General features: G+C 39.8%; 1 protein-coding gene across 3 annotated transcripts in view; it reads right to left on the bottom strand.

The window, feature by feature from the left end:
• Positions 1-275: 275 nt before the first annotated feature.
• The window catches only part of SRBD1 (S1 RNA binding domain 1), a 203,974-nt gene continuing 186,680 nt past the window's right edge, over positions 276-17,569 (bottom strand). For all 3 annotated transcript variants that reach the window (XM_060607037.3, XM_060607099.3, XM_060607042.3), the window contains exons 20-21: positions 4,663-4,847; positions 276-1,165 (exon numbers count right to left, since the gene is read on the bottom strand). In XM_060607037.3, the coding sequence (XP_060463020.3) occupies positions 876-1,165; positions 4,663-4,847 (475 nt within the window). In that variant the 3' untranslated portion in view covers positions 276-875. The remainder of the gene's footprint in view (positions 1,166-4,662; positions 4,848-17,569) is intronic.

The raw sequence follows: 17,569 nt of genomic DNA, 5'->3' as shown, positions 1-17,569 counted from the left end.
CCACTGAACAAAAACAGAGTTAAGAGTCACTTGCTTTATCTACTTGTTTTTCTTGCCCCTTCATACCTGATCTATAGTCAGTCTTTAGGAAGGCCATTTCTTCCCCCCTTTGAAGTTTAATCTGAATGCTTAAGAAAGAATATATACCCTTCTGTGCTAAGCAAAGTCAAACCGAATGCCATCCTTCCAATTTCCAGAGGCTTCCCATATGTGCCACATCTTTAATCAAGATGTACTCCTAGGTCATTCACTGAGTTAACATAACAAAAACAAGATCACCAGCCACAGAACTTTATTGTAGGGGTCGATACATATATCCTTCTCAGAAATGTTTTGAGCCATTCACTTGATGGTTATGAACACATCAGGATCTAATTGGCCTATTTTTTATTTACTTGGCAAGAGAAAATCATGAATCAAGTCCAAAAGACCTGATTTAAAAAAATCTGTAAAAAAGGGAGGGCGAAACACTGCCCATCCTTCTATGTCAAGAAACATCGTACAATTCAGATGAAGAAAGCAATTCCGTACAAGTCCAGCAAGGCAAGCTGGCAAGTAGAAATGAAACAATTTGTTATACAAAATGCAAAAGGAGTCTAAGATGAAGTACAAAAAATAAGATTTGGGTCAAAAAATCATTACTAAGTAAAGACCATAAGGATGTCTATTAGTTGTTTTCTTTAAGGGGAAAAGAAATTGAGCTGTTACTTTTCTATTTATTCAGAAAGAAAAATAAGGAAAGCGTTTGAAAAATACTTCTGATATTGAGTGAATTCTTTCTCACCTGCTACCTAGAATTCACAAACATCTGACTTATTCTTGCCCACCTGTAGAAATGAGGAAATAAAATCAGTATTTGACTTTTAGTACGACACTCACAACACCCGAATGAGGTCCAGAGTAATCCTAGATCGGGGGATGTCAATGTTGAGTACTTGGACTTCCACTCTTTCTCCAGGGCCCAGTCCAAGACTCCTTCTCTTCTTTGTTTTAGAAAGTTTTGCTTCTGTTACATTTCGTATGGGAATCAGCCCTGATCTCCCCACTCCTATATCTACAAAAATTCCAAACAGAGTGGCATTCTCGACTTTGCCTGTGAGAACTGTCCCAACCTGCAGGTCTTCCAAGCAGACTATGCTTCTCTTGAAATCAGGTTTATCAAAATCTACAAGGAAACGGGAAAAAAAGACAGCGTAAATAGTAGGTCCTGTACCTCCTAGACACAATATGCATTAGTAAATAAGTATTTACCACGTGTCAGTTACATGCTGGACCAGGAGTAAGCATTGAGAGGGGGCCACGAAAGAAGCTGAAACCCAGGCCTGCCTTCAGGGAAAATGTATCTCAGCTGGAGAAGCAGCGTTCGCATAGTAGGAACGGTCAGGAGAATTTACCTGAACACTTTTTTCCCTCCAAACTCTATCTTGCTAACATGCAAACATTAGCAGTACACACAAGGACCAAGAAGAATAGACGGTCTTGTGTTCCTTTTTATGAGGAGGTGATAGGAAAACATCTTTGTTCAATGAATACACAAGGCCAAATGACAAACACTGAGAAAAGTAAGATCTTCCCTGACAGAAGATGGGGAGTTTTCCCCCCAGTTCCTGAATTCTCAAACTGGTTACAGGTGGTAGAAAGTATGTCAACATTTGGTCAAGTGTAGATGAAATTAAAATGCTCTCCTCTCTCATTTCCCTCCATGAATCTGGGATTCAGGAATCAATTTCCCTCCATTTTGAATATATTTACCCAATCAAAAACTTAATAGATTCTTGACTATCTATGGCTCGGAAACCCAGATCGGCCAGTACCTAATCTTCTTTCTCCTCCTTCAATTCAACTCATCAAACATATATCAGCTCCTGTCCACACACTCTGCTGGGTGCTAGAGCTACAAAGATGAAGACACACAGATCTCTGCTCTCAAGTTCCTCACAGCCCTCTTTTCTTGTTCGCCCCGGTGTATGTGTACAGTGTTCGTTAACACCGTCCTCCCAAAAAGTGGGTATTAAGCGTGCCAAGGAATCATGGCTCTAGTAAAAACAAAACAAAAACAACAACAGAGGTTTCATGAGGGAGAAGGGTAGAAATAAAAGTCTAAGTGGGACTCTGGGGTTATCTGTGGATTCCATTTTCCCATGCTCTTCTTGGCCCCCTTTCCTAGGATTACTGAATGTTGATTCTAATAACAAAGAACATTCTATGCTTGGATCTCCTTTTACCAAGGCCTCATTTTCCCTCCACCCATCCCACTTCCTTTTCCTCCACAGCTGTTGGCTTGATCCTGATTACTTGTTAAAGCTATCCTTTACAGTTGTACTAACAACTGGCCACCTCTTGGTTCCCCTCCCCCAGTCCAACCATCCTGAAATCAAGTTTGTTTTTCTTTTTTTAATTTACCTTTTGCCTGTAAAACAAAAAAGCCCTCTTTAAACCTCAAATCTCATTTTCCTCATAAAAAAGGAATATGCAAAAATGAATTGATTCTTTAGATTTTCCCCTGACACCGAAGCAGTGGATTCCAGAAGCAAGAAACCTGTTGTAATATTACACTGGGCAGCGACTGTGTCAAAGCAAAGTCAAACTGAGTCATTGATCAGGATCAGAGGTAGGATGGTCTTGAGGTCTCACAGGCGTTGTTTTTATGCTTGGAAATTCTTTTTTCTTACAGAGGTTCAGCTGCCACAGATTCCCCAAGGGTTCCTGATCAGCTGCTTAGTTTAATTTTGCATGGAAAATCAGAGTCAGGAACTACTTAACATGTTCCTGAAGACAGCCTGAGCCACTGAGAAATCAGAAAATCCTCCATGTACCAGGCAAACATTAACACTTTGATGGCCAAGCCTACATAGTCAGTCTCCTGTCACTGGGCTGCTTCTGACAAACCCAATTATAGGAACTAACTAGCAACCAGAGTGTTAATAGAAATAGAACTGATCACGCCACTGAGAAAATAGAAGACGGGATGGGTACAGGGAAAGAATGTGGCATCAAGGAAGGGAATATTTTTGAGAAGACGGAGAAAAGAAAAAATGTAACATTTATAAATACTGTAATGAGGAAATATCCAACATACTAACTGCCTCTTCTCAAGTATGACTGTTTGCCTTCCCTCTTGGGGATATTTTTAGTATTAAAATAAAAGTTTTCAGACATTTTGAGAATTGTGACTTACACTAGGGCAAAGGTCAATTCCAAAGTGAGTTTAAAAGAGACTTATTTGAAATTTCACTTGTCACACTGATAAAACACTGCAGTAACTGGTAAGCTTGGTCCAGAGCCCAGGTTTTCTGCTCACTAAGGGCATGACAAGGTGAGGACCTCTACTTAGCAGCTGGTTGTTTAATTGAACCATATAATCTGAATGTCGATCTTTGCTCTTAGTCTACAATGTAACTAGGATAATGGAGCAATCGACACCAAGACAGAAAAATGAAGACGGACAAGAAAACCCAGTACAGGAGGCCTGCAGCTAGAGAGAGAATAGTTCCCAGTCTTCTATATGTGGTGGTCCTAGGCATACCAGCCTCGTATGCCACCAGGTTTGAGAACTGCTGCTCTCCCTGGTATCTTGCTAAACAACAGAGAATTCACATACAAGGACATCAGGACTCCAAATGAAGGTGGATCTGTCTACTGAAACATCCACTTTGGACGGACCACCCTGGGGTCTCCTACATTTTTGTCATACATCTTACTGTGTATTTTTTCTCTAACTTAAAAAAAAAAAAAAGTAATTTCTGACTTACAGAAAAGTTGAGGGAATAGTATAACTCACTGGGTGAGTTTTTCTTCTTTTTTAAGTTTATTTATTTTTTAGTAAGCTCTATACCCAATGTGGGGCTTGAACTCACAACCCTGAGATCAGGAGTCACTTGCTTTTCCGACTGAGCCAGCCAGGCACCCCTTATTGGGTGTGTTTTTAAACTCCTTTAAACCTTTTCAAAGAAGCATGTCTAACCCCCTCAACAGAGCCTAACTCAGACTGAAAAGAGTCAGGCCCTAAACATGGTGTCATAAAACTGGTTATGATACAAGTACAGATTCATTTAAATCTGTGCTTCCTATTCAAACTTCTTTAGGAAGTAGGTCACTTGATCCCTTAATTCTTTTTCATCGGGTCATTGCTCTCAACAACTATGGCTGTTCCCTCACCATCTACCTATGCTGAAAACTGAGAGCACTTTTAATTAGAAGGAAAATCAACAGAGAGATAGTATCTTATTTGTTCAGTGTGTTCGCTGACACAGAATCCAGTAACCTGGAAGGCTGTAATTTAGGAAGAAGATTCACTTTTTAGTTTATGAACTGAATGCCTCACCTTGGACTTCTGGCTCCTACGAGATAACAGCTTACAAAAGGATTATGAAAAATGTGTGCCTCCATGCACACAGCAGCCAGTGTGTGATGCATTTAAGTCTAGTGTGATGGAAAATAAGCATGGGATAAGGAGTGGGAAGACAGGGCTTCTAGCTTTGGCTCTGGATACTAACTACCTGCAATGACTTTGAAGAAAGGTCACTGTGCTTTAGTTTCCACACGTACAGAATGGAGAATAATATCCGTTTTTGCTTATGGCAGAGGTTTGTTGTGAGGGCCACGGGAGATAACGTGAGCTATACAAGTAAAAGGTGCTGTTATTCACGTTTAATTATTTACCTGTTCGAAAGTCAAAGCTCTCAGGCTGGCTGAGACCATCTATGATGACCTGTAAGGTGTGAACTGTTGTTTGCAAACTTTCTGCAATTTTCTCTATGCCCTCCTTTTCAAGGAACGAATTTATTTTTTGCTCCATTTCAGGCTTTCCAATCTCATACAGCGTCCCTCTGATGAATGACAAAAACCTGCAGGGACAAAAAAAGCCCAACACTTATTAATAGTATTACTTATTTTCCAAATATTACTTATTTTTCAAAGAGGTCACCCTAAAATTCATTCATGTCAGATCCATGTACCATTAATCAACCAATCAATCAGTCTTGATTGAATATCTATTATGTGTCCCGTGCTATGATGAATGATCTATCTTGGAAAAAAAAAAAAGAGGAGGCGATAAATTTAGGTTCTTGTGCTGTTTCCCAATGAAGCACCTGCTCAAAATCAGGATCAGAAACACTTTACAGTGTAATGTTCATTAGAGTTTAGTGTCATATATATTTTCTAAGTAAGGATACCTCAGTTTACCTCATGTTTCCTAAATTTGAGTTAGGAACACTTATTTGAATTTAAATTCACTAACAGGCAAACAAGAACTGATGCTATCAAAATCCAGCAAAATATCCAGTAAGAACTGCCAGCTTTTGACAAATGAATTATTCTTTTCATATGCCATATCACTGCTTTTTACTTTTGTGGCCCCAGGACGGCAGTGTTACCTGTGCAGGTATACTGTCAGCCTACGAATTCTCAAATCTCATCGCCAGTCAAGCTTCACACGGAATAGATTATATCAAGTATATTAAGTATTGAGTCCACAGAAAAAATATGGGAGGAGATATCAAAAAGAAAAAATAACTTTCTTACAAAATGGAAGGGGTATAGGCAAGTAAGATCTCAATTACATCATCTTAAGATGAATATTATCATCATATGCTGTATAAATTGTAGTTGCAATATTTACAAAATAAAAATACCTGTCTTTCTCAATTTCCCTTTGCTATGTTTAGCATTCCCTTATTTGCTGCCTCTCAATTACTTAGCTTCCGAGTTCAGTAATAATTAAGAAAAAAGCAAAGGGTTAAGGAATTACCCCCTTCAGTTTCATCTGAATATTGGGCCGTAGCTAACTTTCTTGACAGTTCTTGGCTGGGTATTTTTCAACATCATTAAGTTCCATTTCCTATGATTAATGGCACTTTAAAAATGTCAACACAGTAATCAGACAGATAGTGATACTAATGCCCTCAAATCCTTTCCTCTAAGGATGTTTCTGGAACACAAGAAGGGGAAAAAAAAAAACTGTTGGAGGCTTGTCTATAATCAGAATTGGGATGTATCCCATTTGGCAGGGTGCTGCATTATCACAAAAGGAATGCTTGTCATTTCCAGTCTCGTTCTGCATTGTTGTGTTCAACCAGAAAAGCCTCTTCAGTGATCATGTGGTACTGATCATCTGGCACCTGGTGGAGAAAGCTCTCTCATCTCTCACTGAGGGCATCTCTTTGGGCCCAAATGTGCCATCTTTCTATATTCCCATGGCTATATTTTTGTTGAAAAACAGATAGATTCCCCAAAATCCAACTAATTCTCTAGAGAGTAGATCTTGGTGAATGGTCTAATGAAAGACCAAGGAATTGGTGCTTGGTCGCTGTCCAAGCTGGTGGCCAGTGAGACCTACACTGTAAGTGTGTGTGTCCATGGCTTCTCCAGCCCACCAGAGAGGTAGCCAGTATCTGCTGGTGCTGTTGGATAGGCAGTAGCACATAAGGGCCCTGGTGACAGGGAACAGCTGCTGAAGCTGACTGATGGGACAGCTGACCTACGACAACTTCTGCCCACAGCCAACTTTTGTGCACAACTTTCTAAATGATGCATATGCCCTGCTGAGCAGGCTTCCCCGGTATTTATCCTCTTGGCTTGATTGCTCTGTAACTAGTTATTTAGTAGAACATCTTTCAAATCCTCAAGATTCTGGCTTATAATCACCATTAAGATGCCAAAGCAGATTCATGGGCTGTAAATCTATAACTTTGAATGGCATTTAATAATTAATAAAAGTAACTAAATGGCAGAAAATTTCCAAAGCACTGTACAAGTCTTGGCCTCAATAACAAAAACACTGGCTTAGGAGGCTGCTTGGAGTCTTAAGGTTGTGTGTGTGTGTGTGCGCGCATGTGTGTGTGTACATGCGCGTGCCCATGCGTGTGAGACTAAACTGCTTCCAAAGCCACTTCCATATAAAGAATTCTGTTTATAGTGGTTGCAGGTGTAAAAAGAAAATTAGTCTGTTTAACCTGGGTGCATATTTCATATATCATTTTCATTCTCACACCAGAAGCCCGAGGGCACTGGTAACTGAAATCAATAAAAAAGTACCAAATTGTGCTCCTGGCTAATGTTTTGTATTGATCAATCCTATTTTTAAATGACTATGGAACAAAGTCAAATGCTACTTTATTTTGACAACTTTCTTAAAGTTACAACAGGGTTGATGAAAAAGGAAAAATAGCAAACAAAAGGGGGAGAGGGACTGTAAAATGAACTGGGAATATAGCATTCAGACTGATTGCTCCCCTCCTGGATTTCAAATACATTCAACTGTAAATGATAGGAAACAATGTTTTACAGTTGGTAATCATTCAATAAATATGTGTTCTTTAAATAGCCTAAGAAAAATTTATTCTACATATTCTGAATTTTCACCCTGGAGTTGAATGTGGTAAGTAACATGTAATACAAAGTTTCATTTTAGAACTGGATAGGCTAAGTAATACTCAATACAAAGTACTTTCTGCCTCAAAAATACCATATAAAAACACACTGCCTTTTATGAAGCTTGGAACACAGAAAGGAGGTGAACGTGTACTAACAAGTAAGTGCCAGGAATTACGCAAGTGCTCGATCGATGTGCTCATTTAATCCTGACAATAATCCTAAAGGCTAGGTGTCCTATCACACAGAAGAGGAAAACTAAGGTTCAGGGAAGTTAAATAATTTGCCCAAGGCCACACAGCCATTTTCACTGACTGGAGTTTCATGCCATACACATCAGCGTGTTTCTGTTTATAACTGCAGTCATGTCAAAATAAGGGCTATATATAAAACATAATACTTCTGGTAACATTTCACCAACATGATTTAATGGCAGATTAGTTTTACACATGAGACAGCTAATACTGATAAATCCCACACAGAAATTATTACATACATGCATTTATGTAGACAATTCTCTCAAACGTGAATGAGTTATTAAAGTCACAGTGTCATTTTCTCCACTGTCTTTGGAAGGCTTTTCAGTTTGCTAAGGACTGCCGTCAGAGCTGCTGTTTTTATTTAATATGAAATTTCATCCATCTTACTTAAGTAAAGTAAGAAAGTAGCATAAATGCAACAAATAAGCACATCATGTTCTTTTAGCGCACATCTGCACAAAGTTAAAACACAGACCTTGCAGCAGAGATGATGCTTGTTTTTCAAGCAGAATGCTTATATAACCTCAAATCGCTGATATTTGCAACAGAAACTTGTTACATACTCAAGGGTTTTCCTCTCACAGAGTTAATCTTTGCAAGATTTTCCCCCAAAGAATAAGAAATTCTTGAGACTCATAAGACTTCAGATATATCAGTTCAGTTCGGGAGCTGGGGACTGGCGTTGTGGCATTAAAGCACCAAGGCACTCCACGGAGCACAGGAGAACCATGGTGATGCAAGTCGGTTGCTTTAAAAACAACTTGCTCTTAGCAACAGGCTCCTAGCCTGTGTGTGGGCCCAACACACAGGCTTTGCAATTTCGCAAAGAGCCAGGCTGCAAGGGCTGAGGGCCTGAAGTCGTCTGTCCACTCTCAACATTTCCAAGAGACTTTAGTACTGGTTTATTTTTATCCATTCGTTTGACTCAGTTGCAATTTTATCAGTAAACAAAACATAAAATGCAAGAGCAGGGTCATTTTGTAAGTGAGTAGGTACAGACAAAGCAGGCCGTGATTTGTAATTCAGGGAGATGTTCAGTGATTTAAAAGGAGAGCTTGTACTCTAGGAGAAAGCCCGACATTCTAACTATGATTGCAGAGTAAGTGGTGGGACACAAATGAAAGTTCAGAAATAATTTTTTATGCCAATACCACAGGTTCTATGTGTATTTTCAAATGTACTGCTCTTAATATTAAAGACCAACTATAAGTTCCACTGTGGCAGAAAAGAAAGATCCGGGACTCCTTTCACACTACCTACAGGAGCTGCATCTACACAGGTGGGCACACAGCAGTACACGCTTAGTTCAGCTTGGAGGGAGGGTGCTGGCTTTATCGCATCTGCTGTGTCAGCAGCCATGTCAAAGGGGCAGCAATGTGAGTTGCACCTTAATCATTAATCGTCTAACCTCTGTGTTAAACTGAGACACTGAACTGGGCCAAAATCCTTAAAACTCTTTGCTGGTGCAAAATCCATGAGTAATGGTAAATTCAAGTAGAGTGCGTTTAGGGAGAGCCCCACAGAATCTACTGTATTGGAGAAGCTGGTAGGTAACTGAAGATAACCCTTCAGTGGTTTTTCTTAGCATGTGATCAACCAGAGAAACTTACCGCAAGCAATTTTTTCACAAGAACTTACAGCCAACTGGCTTCTGAGGCCTGCAGATAAACTTTTAAAAAATGTAACCCTTTCAAGAAAGGATACAGGAATTGCTCTGAAAGCCCTTACGGACTTTTATCTAAGAGTAGAGTTTTAAATGGTATGGGGCTATCCAGGAGGCAGCCAGGGGCATCTTCGGCGGCACTGGCTTGGTATCAGTTGGCGTGTCTTTGGAGCACCTCTTGCATCTGAACAAACCCTGCATCTGAACACCCCCCTGCATCTATGAGTGGCAGAAATAAAAACAAAAAACAAGAGCAATTGAAAAGGAGCTGTCATAGACTAAGAAGCAGTTTGTCTTCCAAAAGACTTGGTTTAGAAGCATCACACTATTACCTGCTTCTAACTTCTGAAGAACTTCAAATGTTTCCTTCTTTTTCAAAGATCTGGTATACATGCATAGAAACTGGACATGGCATGCACACTGCATTAACTGTCTGTAGAGAACATATCCTTAGAAAGCTGTTTTATTTTATTTTAGCAATTTAGTAGAGGGAATTAGCTTTATAAAAAAAAATGCCAGTGTGCTTACACAGTTGCATCAAACAAAACATCCACGATCAGTGAAATAATAAATAACCAATGCCACAAAGAATAAGTAGTATTGATTTTTATGTGGCTTTTCCTATTTCAGAACCACTTGCTAGGTTATGGTATACTGTGTGATGATAATATAATTAAAACTGTAATTTTAAAAATGTATATACATATACATCCAAATGGGTATGAGTAGATAAAAATGGGAAGGCATCATGCACTGAAATGATGTAATCACATCATTTCTAAAATCTGTTTTAGGAGCTGCCTTAGAAATAAACTTATAAGTGACAAAGGGAAATTAGTTTTCTTACATTTTTTAAAACAACAACACCTCCTCTCGAATAAAAAGAACCAGAGAAAACCCCAACAATCCTATATTACTCAGCTTGATCATCCTCTTTCCATGGAGTCTGGTTGCTTTAAACATACACACACACACACACACACACACACACACACACACACACAGAGCTCTTCAAAGGAATGTGACAAAATGCTAAAGCATTTTGAAGCATCTGAAAAATAATTTAGAGAAGCATATTCAGCTTTTTTCACTAAGTATTTATTTACTGTGGAAGAAGACTATGAAAGACGGTGACAGAGCCTCTGCCTCGAATGAGCTTACTAAGTCTAATTTTAAGCAAAGACAATATGTCAGAATAAATAATCTTCCACTTCCACCTGGTCTTCTAGAAGCAGGAAGTAGGATTTTACCTGCAGATAAACACACTTTGAAAGTGCTCAGTAAAGATGATTTCATTGAACTCTCTCAAAAATTTATTGTGGATATAGATTTGCAGACAAGAGAATCAAAACTCTGATAGATTAAGTGATGTGCCCCAAGTCACACATCGGAGACCGCAAGGATGTAGGTAAGGAAAAAGCTCTCATATATCACCTCTTCATTAACACTCCTTAACCCTTTAGTTTGGGGAATATTCAATGCAGACAGAAGATTTAGATCACGGCTAAACTTTGGCACCCAAGGACCACTGCCTGGGAACAATTTATTATTTTTTTTTTCAAACCAAATTCAAAAGGAAAAAGTTTGGCTCTTTTTGAGTTACTCAGTAAAAGTTGGACAAAATTAAGTTAGTGGTTTCAAAGGCTGTACACTCTCTACAGCTCAAAAACACTGTGTTTAGAATTCATATAATTTAATTTACTGGCTGTAAAGCCATAATGTGGATTAGTGCCTGTGAATATTTGAAAGAAGAGAGCAAATAAAAAAAGTAGTCCTCAAAAACATACAGGCTAGTAATGGCAGAGCTGAAATTAAATAGCTCCGGCACTACTAGGAGATAAAGCTCAGGTATTAGGGTAAGGCCTTTCCTCCTTGAGAAAACAGCCTTTTTACTATGAATTTGGTACTGCCAAAGAATCCTCCTTTCAAGGAATTTGAAAATGCTAAACATCTGTCATTTCCATAAAACCCCTAGCTGTCCTCTGAATGGGCAGAGCCATTTTTATTCCATTTAGAGAGTGTGCAATTGAGGTGAAAGTAATTTGCTTCTGGTCCCACAGAGAGTTAGAAGACAGGCTAAAGTTAAAATCCATAGTGAGACTGGGGACAGGAAAGGGAGGAGGGAGACAGTGGGAGACTAGATCGATACCCTACTGAATTTCAGGCTCCAGACTGAGTGATCTAAGCCTGAAGAAGAGGAGAGAAGGAGAGGGCCGATACTTTGGAGATGAGAGAGACTGAAGCAAACGCAATGTTGTGGCTGGCTGGCAAGTCCCTGCCACTCCTCCTCCACTGGGTGCTAACAGGCTGATCCAACAACGCAGCACAGAAACCACAGCATTTTCTTTAGTCCCAAGACCCAGAGTTAATGTTAATTAGCAATGTTAAATGACCCAAATTATCGCCAGATCACATGGTAGAACAATTTCTTCCTGGGAGACCAATGTTTATAAACCACATCCCCCTTTTCTTTTATAAAAGGCTCAGCTTGACAGCCCCTCCTCAATCACAACAAAAATAACAGCAATAAGGGGCAACTGGCTGGCTCAGCTGTAAGAGCATGTGCCTCTTGATCTTGGGGTCATGGGTTTGAGCCCCACGTTGGGTTGTAGGGATTACCTAAATAAATAAATACATAAACTTAGAGAAAACAGCAATAATAATTACAGCAACAACAATAGCTTCCTCTGCCCCAGGGGCTAAGAATTCTAGATATATTAACTCATGTAATCCCATGAGACAGGTACTATGCTTTTCCTCACTGAACAGACAAGGACACTGAGGTATGGGGAGATTAAATCACTTTCCCAGATCAAACAGGCATGGTGTGAACCCAGGTAGTCTGGTACTGTACCGCTTCCAGATAGAGCTAGGGGACAGTCAGGTACTGTCTCAGATTCCTCAAGTTCCCAGTTCCCTCCACCAGACTTGCCTGAAACAGGGTGTGAGGACAGCGAGCAGGGCATGAGACATGACAGTCCCTTCCTAAGAGCCCACAGCCTGGTCATCTGGTTGTCAAATGGGCAGATGCTCTTTGACCGGCTCTTTTGTGAAGGCCCTTTCAAAAATGTGGTAAATGTTACTTCCTGGGAATTACGATCTGATGTTTGGGGGTTTTAACGACCAAAAAGAAGAAAAAAGAAAAGAAAACCTAAAATCACTTTTATAACCTGCCCACTTACCTTAATAGTTTAGGCTTGGCCACCCTCTTATGAGGCTGTGTATCTCTCTGAAGAGGCAGTCACAGCTCCACAGGAACTAACGTAGGGTAACCGGCTGGGCAACACACATGCTAACACATCACTTGTCACAAGTCAGCAACGATTCTGTCTTAATTTTCACGTCCCAAAGCTGCCAACTCTTGTGAGGCAAGCCCAGAAAAATGCACCTTTCAAATGTGCAAATAATTTCTTACATCTGTTTACCTAATCTTCACTTTTTTTTTTTTTTTCACAGCATTTATTTGTTGTTGGGTTTCTTTTCAGGCAACTTTCCCCACAAAGAGACATGTTTTTATCATTGCAGAAGTGAGCTGGCATGCGAACGCAGAAGCAAGCTGCGGTGAAGTTTAGATGTGAGGAGGTGTGTGAGTGTGTGAGCTCAGGAAAGTTACAAATCACCTCAAGTCCTGCGCCTTCTGGGTTGCTCACAGTCAAAGCTAAGTATGTCACATCTGTAAACCTCACTGCTCTAATGCTGCTGTTTGTTGTTCTGTTTCGTTTTAAAATAACAATCTAAACTCCCTGCACTACAGCTGCTCGTTAGCCAAAAACTTAGCTCTTGCTGGGCAGAGAGCTAAGTTTGGGAAGAATGTGATGAAGCCTCTGAAAATCATTCCAAAAGAGCAGTTCTGAGATGCTAAATCCTTGAATAGGAATGGGAAAGAAACCGAGTCTAAGATGTGCTCACTCGTTAAAGGTCTTCAGTATGGGCCACTTGTCACTGTCTGGGTTGACTTACTGTAGCTCCGTGCCAGGGACAAGGAAGGACCTCTACGGGGCCTCCCCAAACCCTAGTCCCCAACTGCTTTTGGGCCAGAAACACTCGTTGGGATCCATTTATCCATTTATCTCATCACAGAATCCTGTGTATCTGTTGGCTTAATTCTACTTTTGTTTTTACCCCCTAGCTTTATTAAGACATAATTGACATAAAACACTATATAAATTTAAGGTATACAACCAGTTGACTTGACACTTACATAACTGCAAAATGATTACCATCGTGGCAACTCCATCAGGTCACATAATCACCATTTCTTTCTTTTTTTTTTTTTTCTTACTTAGGTATTTACTTCTTTTTTAGAGAGAGAGAGTGTGTGCAAGCAGGGGACGGGCAGAGGGAGAGAGAGACAATCTTAAGCAGGCTCCATGATTAACACAGAGCCCAATGTAGGGCTCGATTCCACAACCCTGGGATCATGACCTCAGCCGAAATCAAGAGCTGGACAACTCAACCAACTGAGCCACCCAGGAGACCCTTACCATTTCTTTTTTTGTGGTGAGAACATTTGAGATCTACTCACTTACCAACTTTCAAGTACATAATACAGTACTGTTAGGTATAATCACCGTGCTGTATATTAGATCTTCAGGACTTACTCATAACTGAAAGTCTGTACCCTTTTACCAACTGTTGGTCTTAAAAACCTGATACAGGTTTTTAGTAAATTAAGAATACACATCACTGGGCTTTTGTATGGAAGATATCCTCGCCCTCCCCAAGTAAATATTTTGTCAAGTTACATGATCACTCTTGTCCCTGACCTGGATTTTAAATGGATAGTCGTCTACTCTCTGAAAACATACTTTCAGCATTGATTGTAAGGGCCAGAAATAGGTGCTTCGGCAGTAATAAAGGAAATGATAGTGCTAGTACGGCACAGTACAGCCACTGACACAAATCATTCCTTGATACACATTTGCCTAGTCCATCAGAATGGTGCTGCGTGTGTGTTCCTGCTATGCAGGCTACTAACCACCTCCAGAAACTAGTCTTTTAAAATGTCTCCCTAATGGCCAAAATGGAAATGACAATTAAATACCAGCCAATACTTTATCGACATGAGCGCCACGTGACAGTCTTGACATTAAATTTCCTGGAATTTTTTTCAAGCTAAATTCAGAACATCACAACTTTCAAGGTTAACTATCTGCAGTGAATCAAATTCTCAATGCAGGACATTCTCTGGGACAGTGCCAGGTCTCATGGTGACATGTACAAATCAGCATAATGCGCAGCACAAAGCTCTACCTCCTAATACCTTATTCAAGAAAAAGGAGAAATCAGATACTTGTCTTTGGCTCTCTTGACCAACCAAAATGGTAAGGCAAAAAAGAAGAGGCATGGGATTGTGGCAACCCCTAAATAGGTTGTTTCTGGACTTCATTCTACTCATAGTACGGCAGAAATTTTCCTCATGACCCATTATCACCAACACAACGAAATCACTCACACATGAGGACAGTGTGACAATTTCTGGTTGATGACAGAAAATGGTAAGCAATCTTTCACAGTCTCTCTTCTTTTCTAGTCTGTAAAATCTAGGAAGGTTCTGGACACAATGCTCTGTGAAGGCATGGGATTCAACTTGGGGAGGTCTGAAAACACCTTCAATCCATAAGGGACTCTGAAATGTCACTCAACTTGTGGGATAGGCAATTGCAGAAAGGATGCTCTAGATGTTCTATCAATAATTTGGCTTATGCAACTGCATTGACCTCAGCCACTTTAGATGAGAGAAAAAATATCTGGAGTGAAGTAAAGCTAGACATTTCATTCATTTCATTTTTAGCCAAAATAGGATAAAACTTACAAATAACTGTAACGCAGGGCAATAATTAGTAAGTGGCCTTTGTGAAGTACAGAAGTTGTATACAGGAGAAAGAGCTCGTTTCCAGAGAGGAGTATCCTTCTAAGATTTCATACAGGAGGTGACATTTGGGCTAGGTCTTTAAGAATTTCAACCAGTAGAATGTGGAAAAGAGATGTTTAAAGCGTTGGGGACAAGAAAATATAGCTCAGTCAGGTTTGGGGAATAGCTAATAGTTCAATACAAATAATAAACATTCATTGAGTATCTCCCTCATTATCAGGCACTTTAGAAACATCATCTTGTTGACTTCAGAGCAATCTTATGAGGTTGGTGTATTATTATTCCCACTTTTTAAGGTACACAGAGTCTCAGGTAGGTGAAGCAATCTGCCTAAACTAACAGAACTCAGCTTACAGAACCAAGATATGAACCAGATCTATGACACTTCAAACCCTAAGCTTTTAACTAGCTCCAAAGCCTGATCTCTTAACTGGGTTACAATTAAAAAGCTGGTTTGGAACCTGATTTAAGTGGAACCATACATTTAAATATAATCATACATACATCCATAACGATCATTCGGATTAAGGATATCATATCCTTAAAGATGGTATGTGTTTAGCACAGAAAAGTACCAAGATGTGTATATGTGTTTCCTAAGGAAAGGAAAAAGAAATGAGTAGCTGGAATACACTGGATTTGACTGTTATTCTCTATCATCACATGGCTGAAATTAGACTCTGCCTTTCCTCTGGAGAAAACATTACCTCCTCCATTAAAGGAAACTTGGCCTATTTATTTTATTAAGGGATCTGTAGGAAATGAATTCTTCACATAGAGTCTGCAGGATTTTATGCTGCTCTGCTGCAGATATGTTTCCTGAATATTGCATTAAAAGAATTCCCTTCCGTTATGTTTTTCAGAATGAGGGCCTGTGCATTTCAAAAGAAGCAACTTGATAGTGACCGCATTTGGTATCTTCTCATGTTAGGAGAGGAACAGGGTGTAGAGCAGGAATAGCATATTCATCCCAGAAATGTACCCACCTCTACTAGAAGATATTTTTAAGTAACAGAGAGAGAGTAAGGAATAATGCAAGGCTTTTGGGAAATGTCAATGAAAAAAACACAGAGAATCCCTATTACAGATTTAAGTGGCACAGGGGATTAAGAAACCTACTATTGCTACAGATCGATCTTCCTTCAGCAATCCTTTGAAGCCATTCTGTTCTAAATCTCTTTTACTTGTTTCAGGGCCTTTTTCACATTTACTCCATTAAATCCTACTTCACTGAAAGATTCAAAAATACCTTTGAATCCCCTTCCTTAGATGTCTTCATATCTTTACTCATCCTAATCCATACTTCCCTAAGCTACTGCTCCATCTGGTGATTCTGTTCCTCTCCCCACCCTCACTCCTCACAGGCTGCTAAGGACTCTTGACCTCTCCACCTTGTATAGTTGTCTCACCTCTAAAGGTAGGGGTTAGGGATGGGGAGTGAGCTAAATGAATAAGGCATGTTAGCTTTATAAAATTTTATGACTGGCTCTGGTATCTTTCATGTCTCTACTACTTACTCTTCTTGTTTTGGCCACAGATGTGTTATCGCTGCAGTCTCTTCATTCTACGCTCCCTAAAAGCTAAAAGCAGCAACCACCTTTTATCTTACCTCTTCCTGGACTTCCATCACATGGCTCCTTCTTTTCACTGCCAAACTTCTCAGAAGAATTACCTGCTTCTAATTCTTACCGCTTGCTTTTCCCCAGTCTCTTACACATTGGCTTCTTTCCCTGACACTCTACTAAAGTTAATTTCCCATCTAATGACCCCCTGACTGTGACATCCTTAAACCACTTACCCATTCTGCCATATGTGACACCATCAACTTACTGACCTTCTTTCATGATGTTTGTTTTCATATTCTATCTTCTCTGACTTCTCTCCCTCCTCTGGCCCTCTAAATGTAGATATTCTTCAAGTGTTTGACCTTAGCCACCTTCTCCTCTTGTTCTACATGCTTCCCTGGATGAGTGCCTCTGCTCACATGACTCCTTATCTCTTGCCTCTCCACTGATAATTCCAATCCTATGTGTCATCATGTCTAGTCCAGGCCCTTTTCCTAAACTCTAGCTCTACCTTTCCTTTTGCTTGCAAGAGAGGTTCTCATGAATATTTTAGCAACTCAAACTCAACGTATCTAAAGCTGAAATTTGTATCCTCCTTTCTCCCTCTCTTTATATCTCTTACCTCCCATCCGCCCTCACCAGCCCTGCACAAAAACAACAAATACAAAGGCTTGGTCCTCCTCTCTTGTTGCATAATGAATGTTAATGGCACTACTTCTTTCCACTAACCGAGGCTCGTATTCACAGAATTATTCATTCATTAAACATATACTTTCTGAGTGCCTGCTGTATTCCAGGGTACTGTTCTGCAATCTTGGAATACATTCAAAGA

This window comes from Panthera onca, chromosome A3 (assembly GCF_046562875.1).
Source record: "Panthera onca isolate mPanOnc1 chromosome A3, mPanOnc1 haplotype 2, whole genome shotgun sequence".
Taxonomy (NCBI): domain Eukaryota; kingdom Metazoa; phylum Chordata; class Mammalia; order Carnivora; family Felidae; genus Panthera; species Panthera onca.
This window is presented reverse-complemented; position numbering and strand designations above follow the sequence as displayed.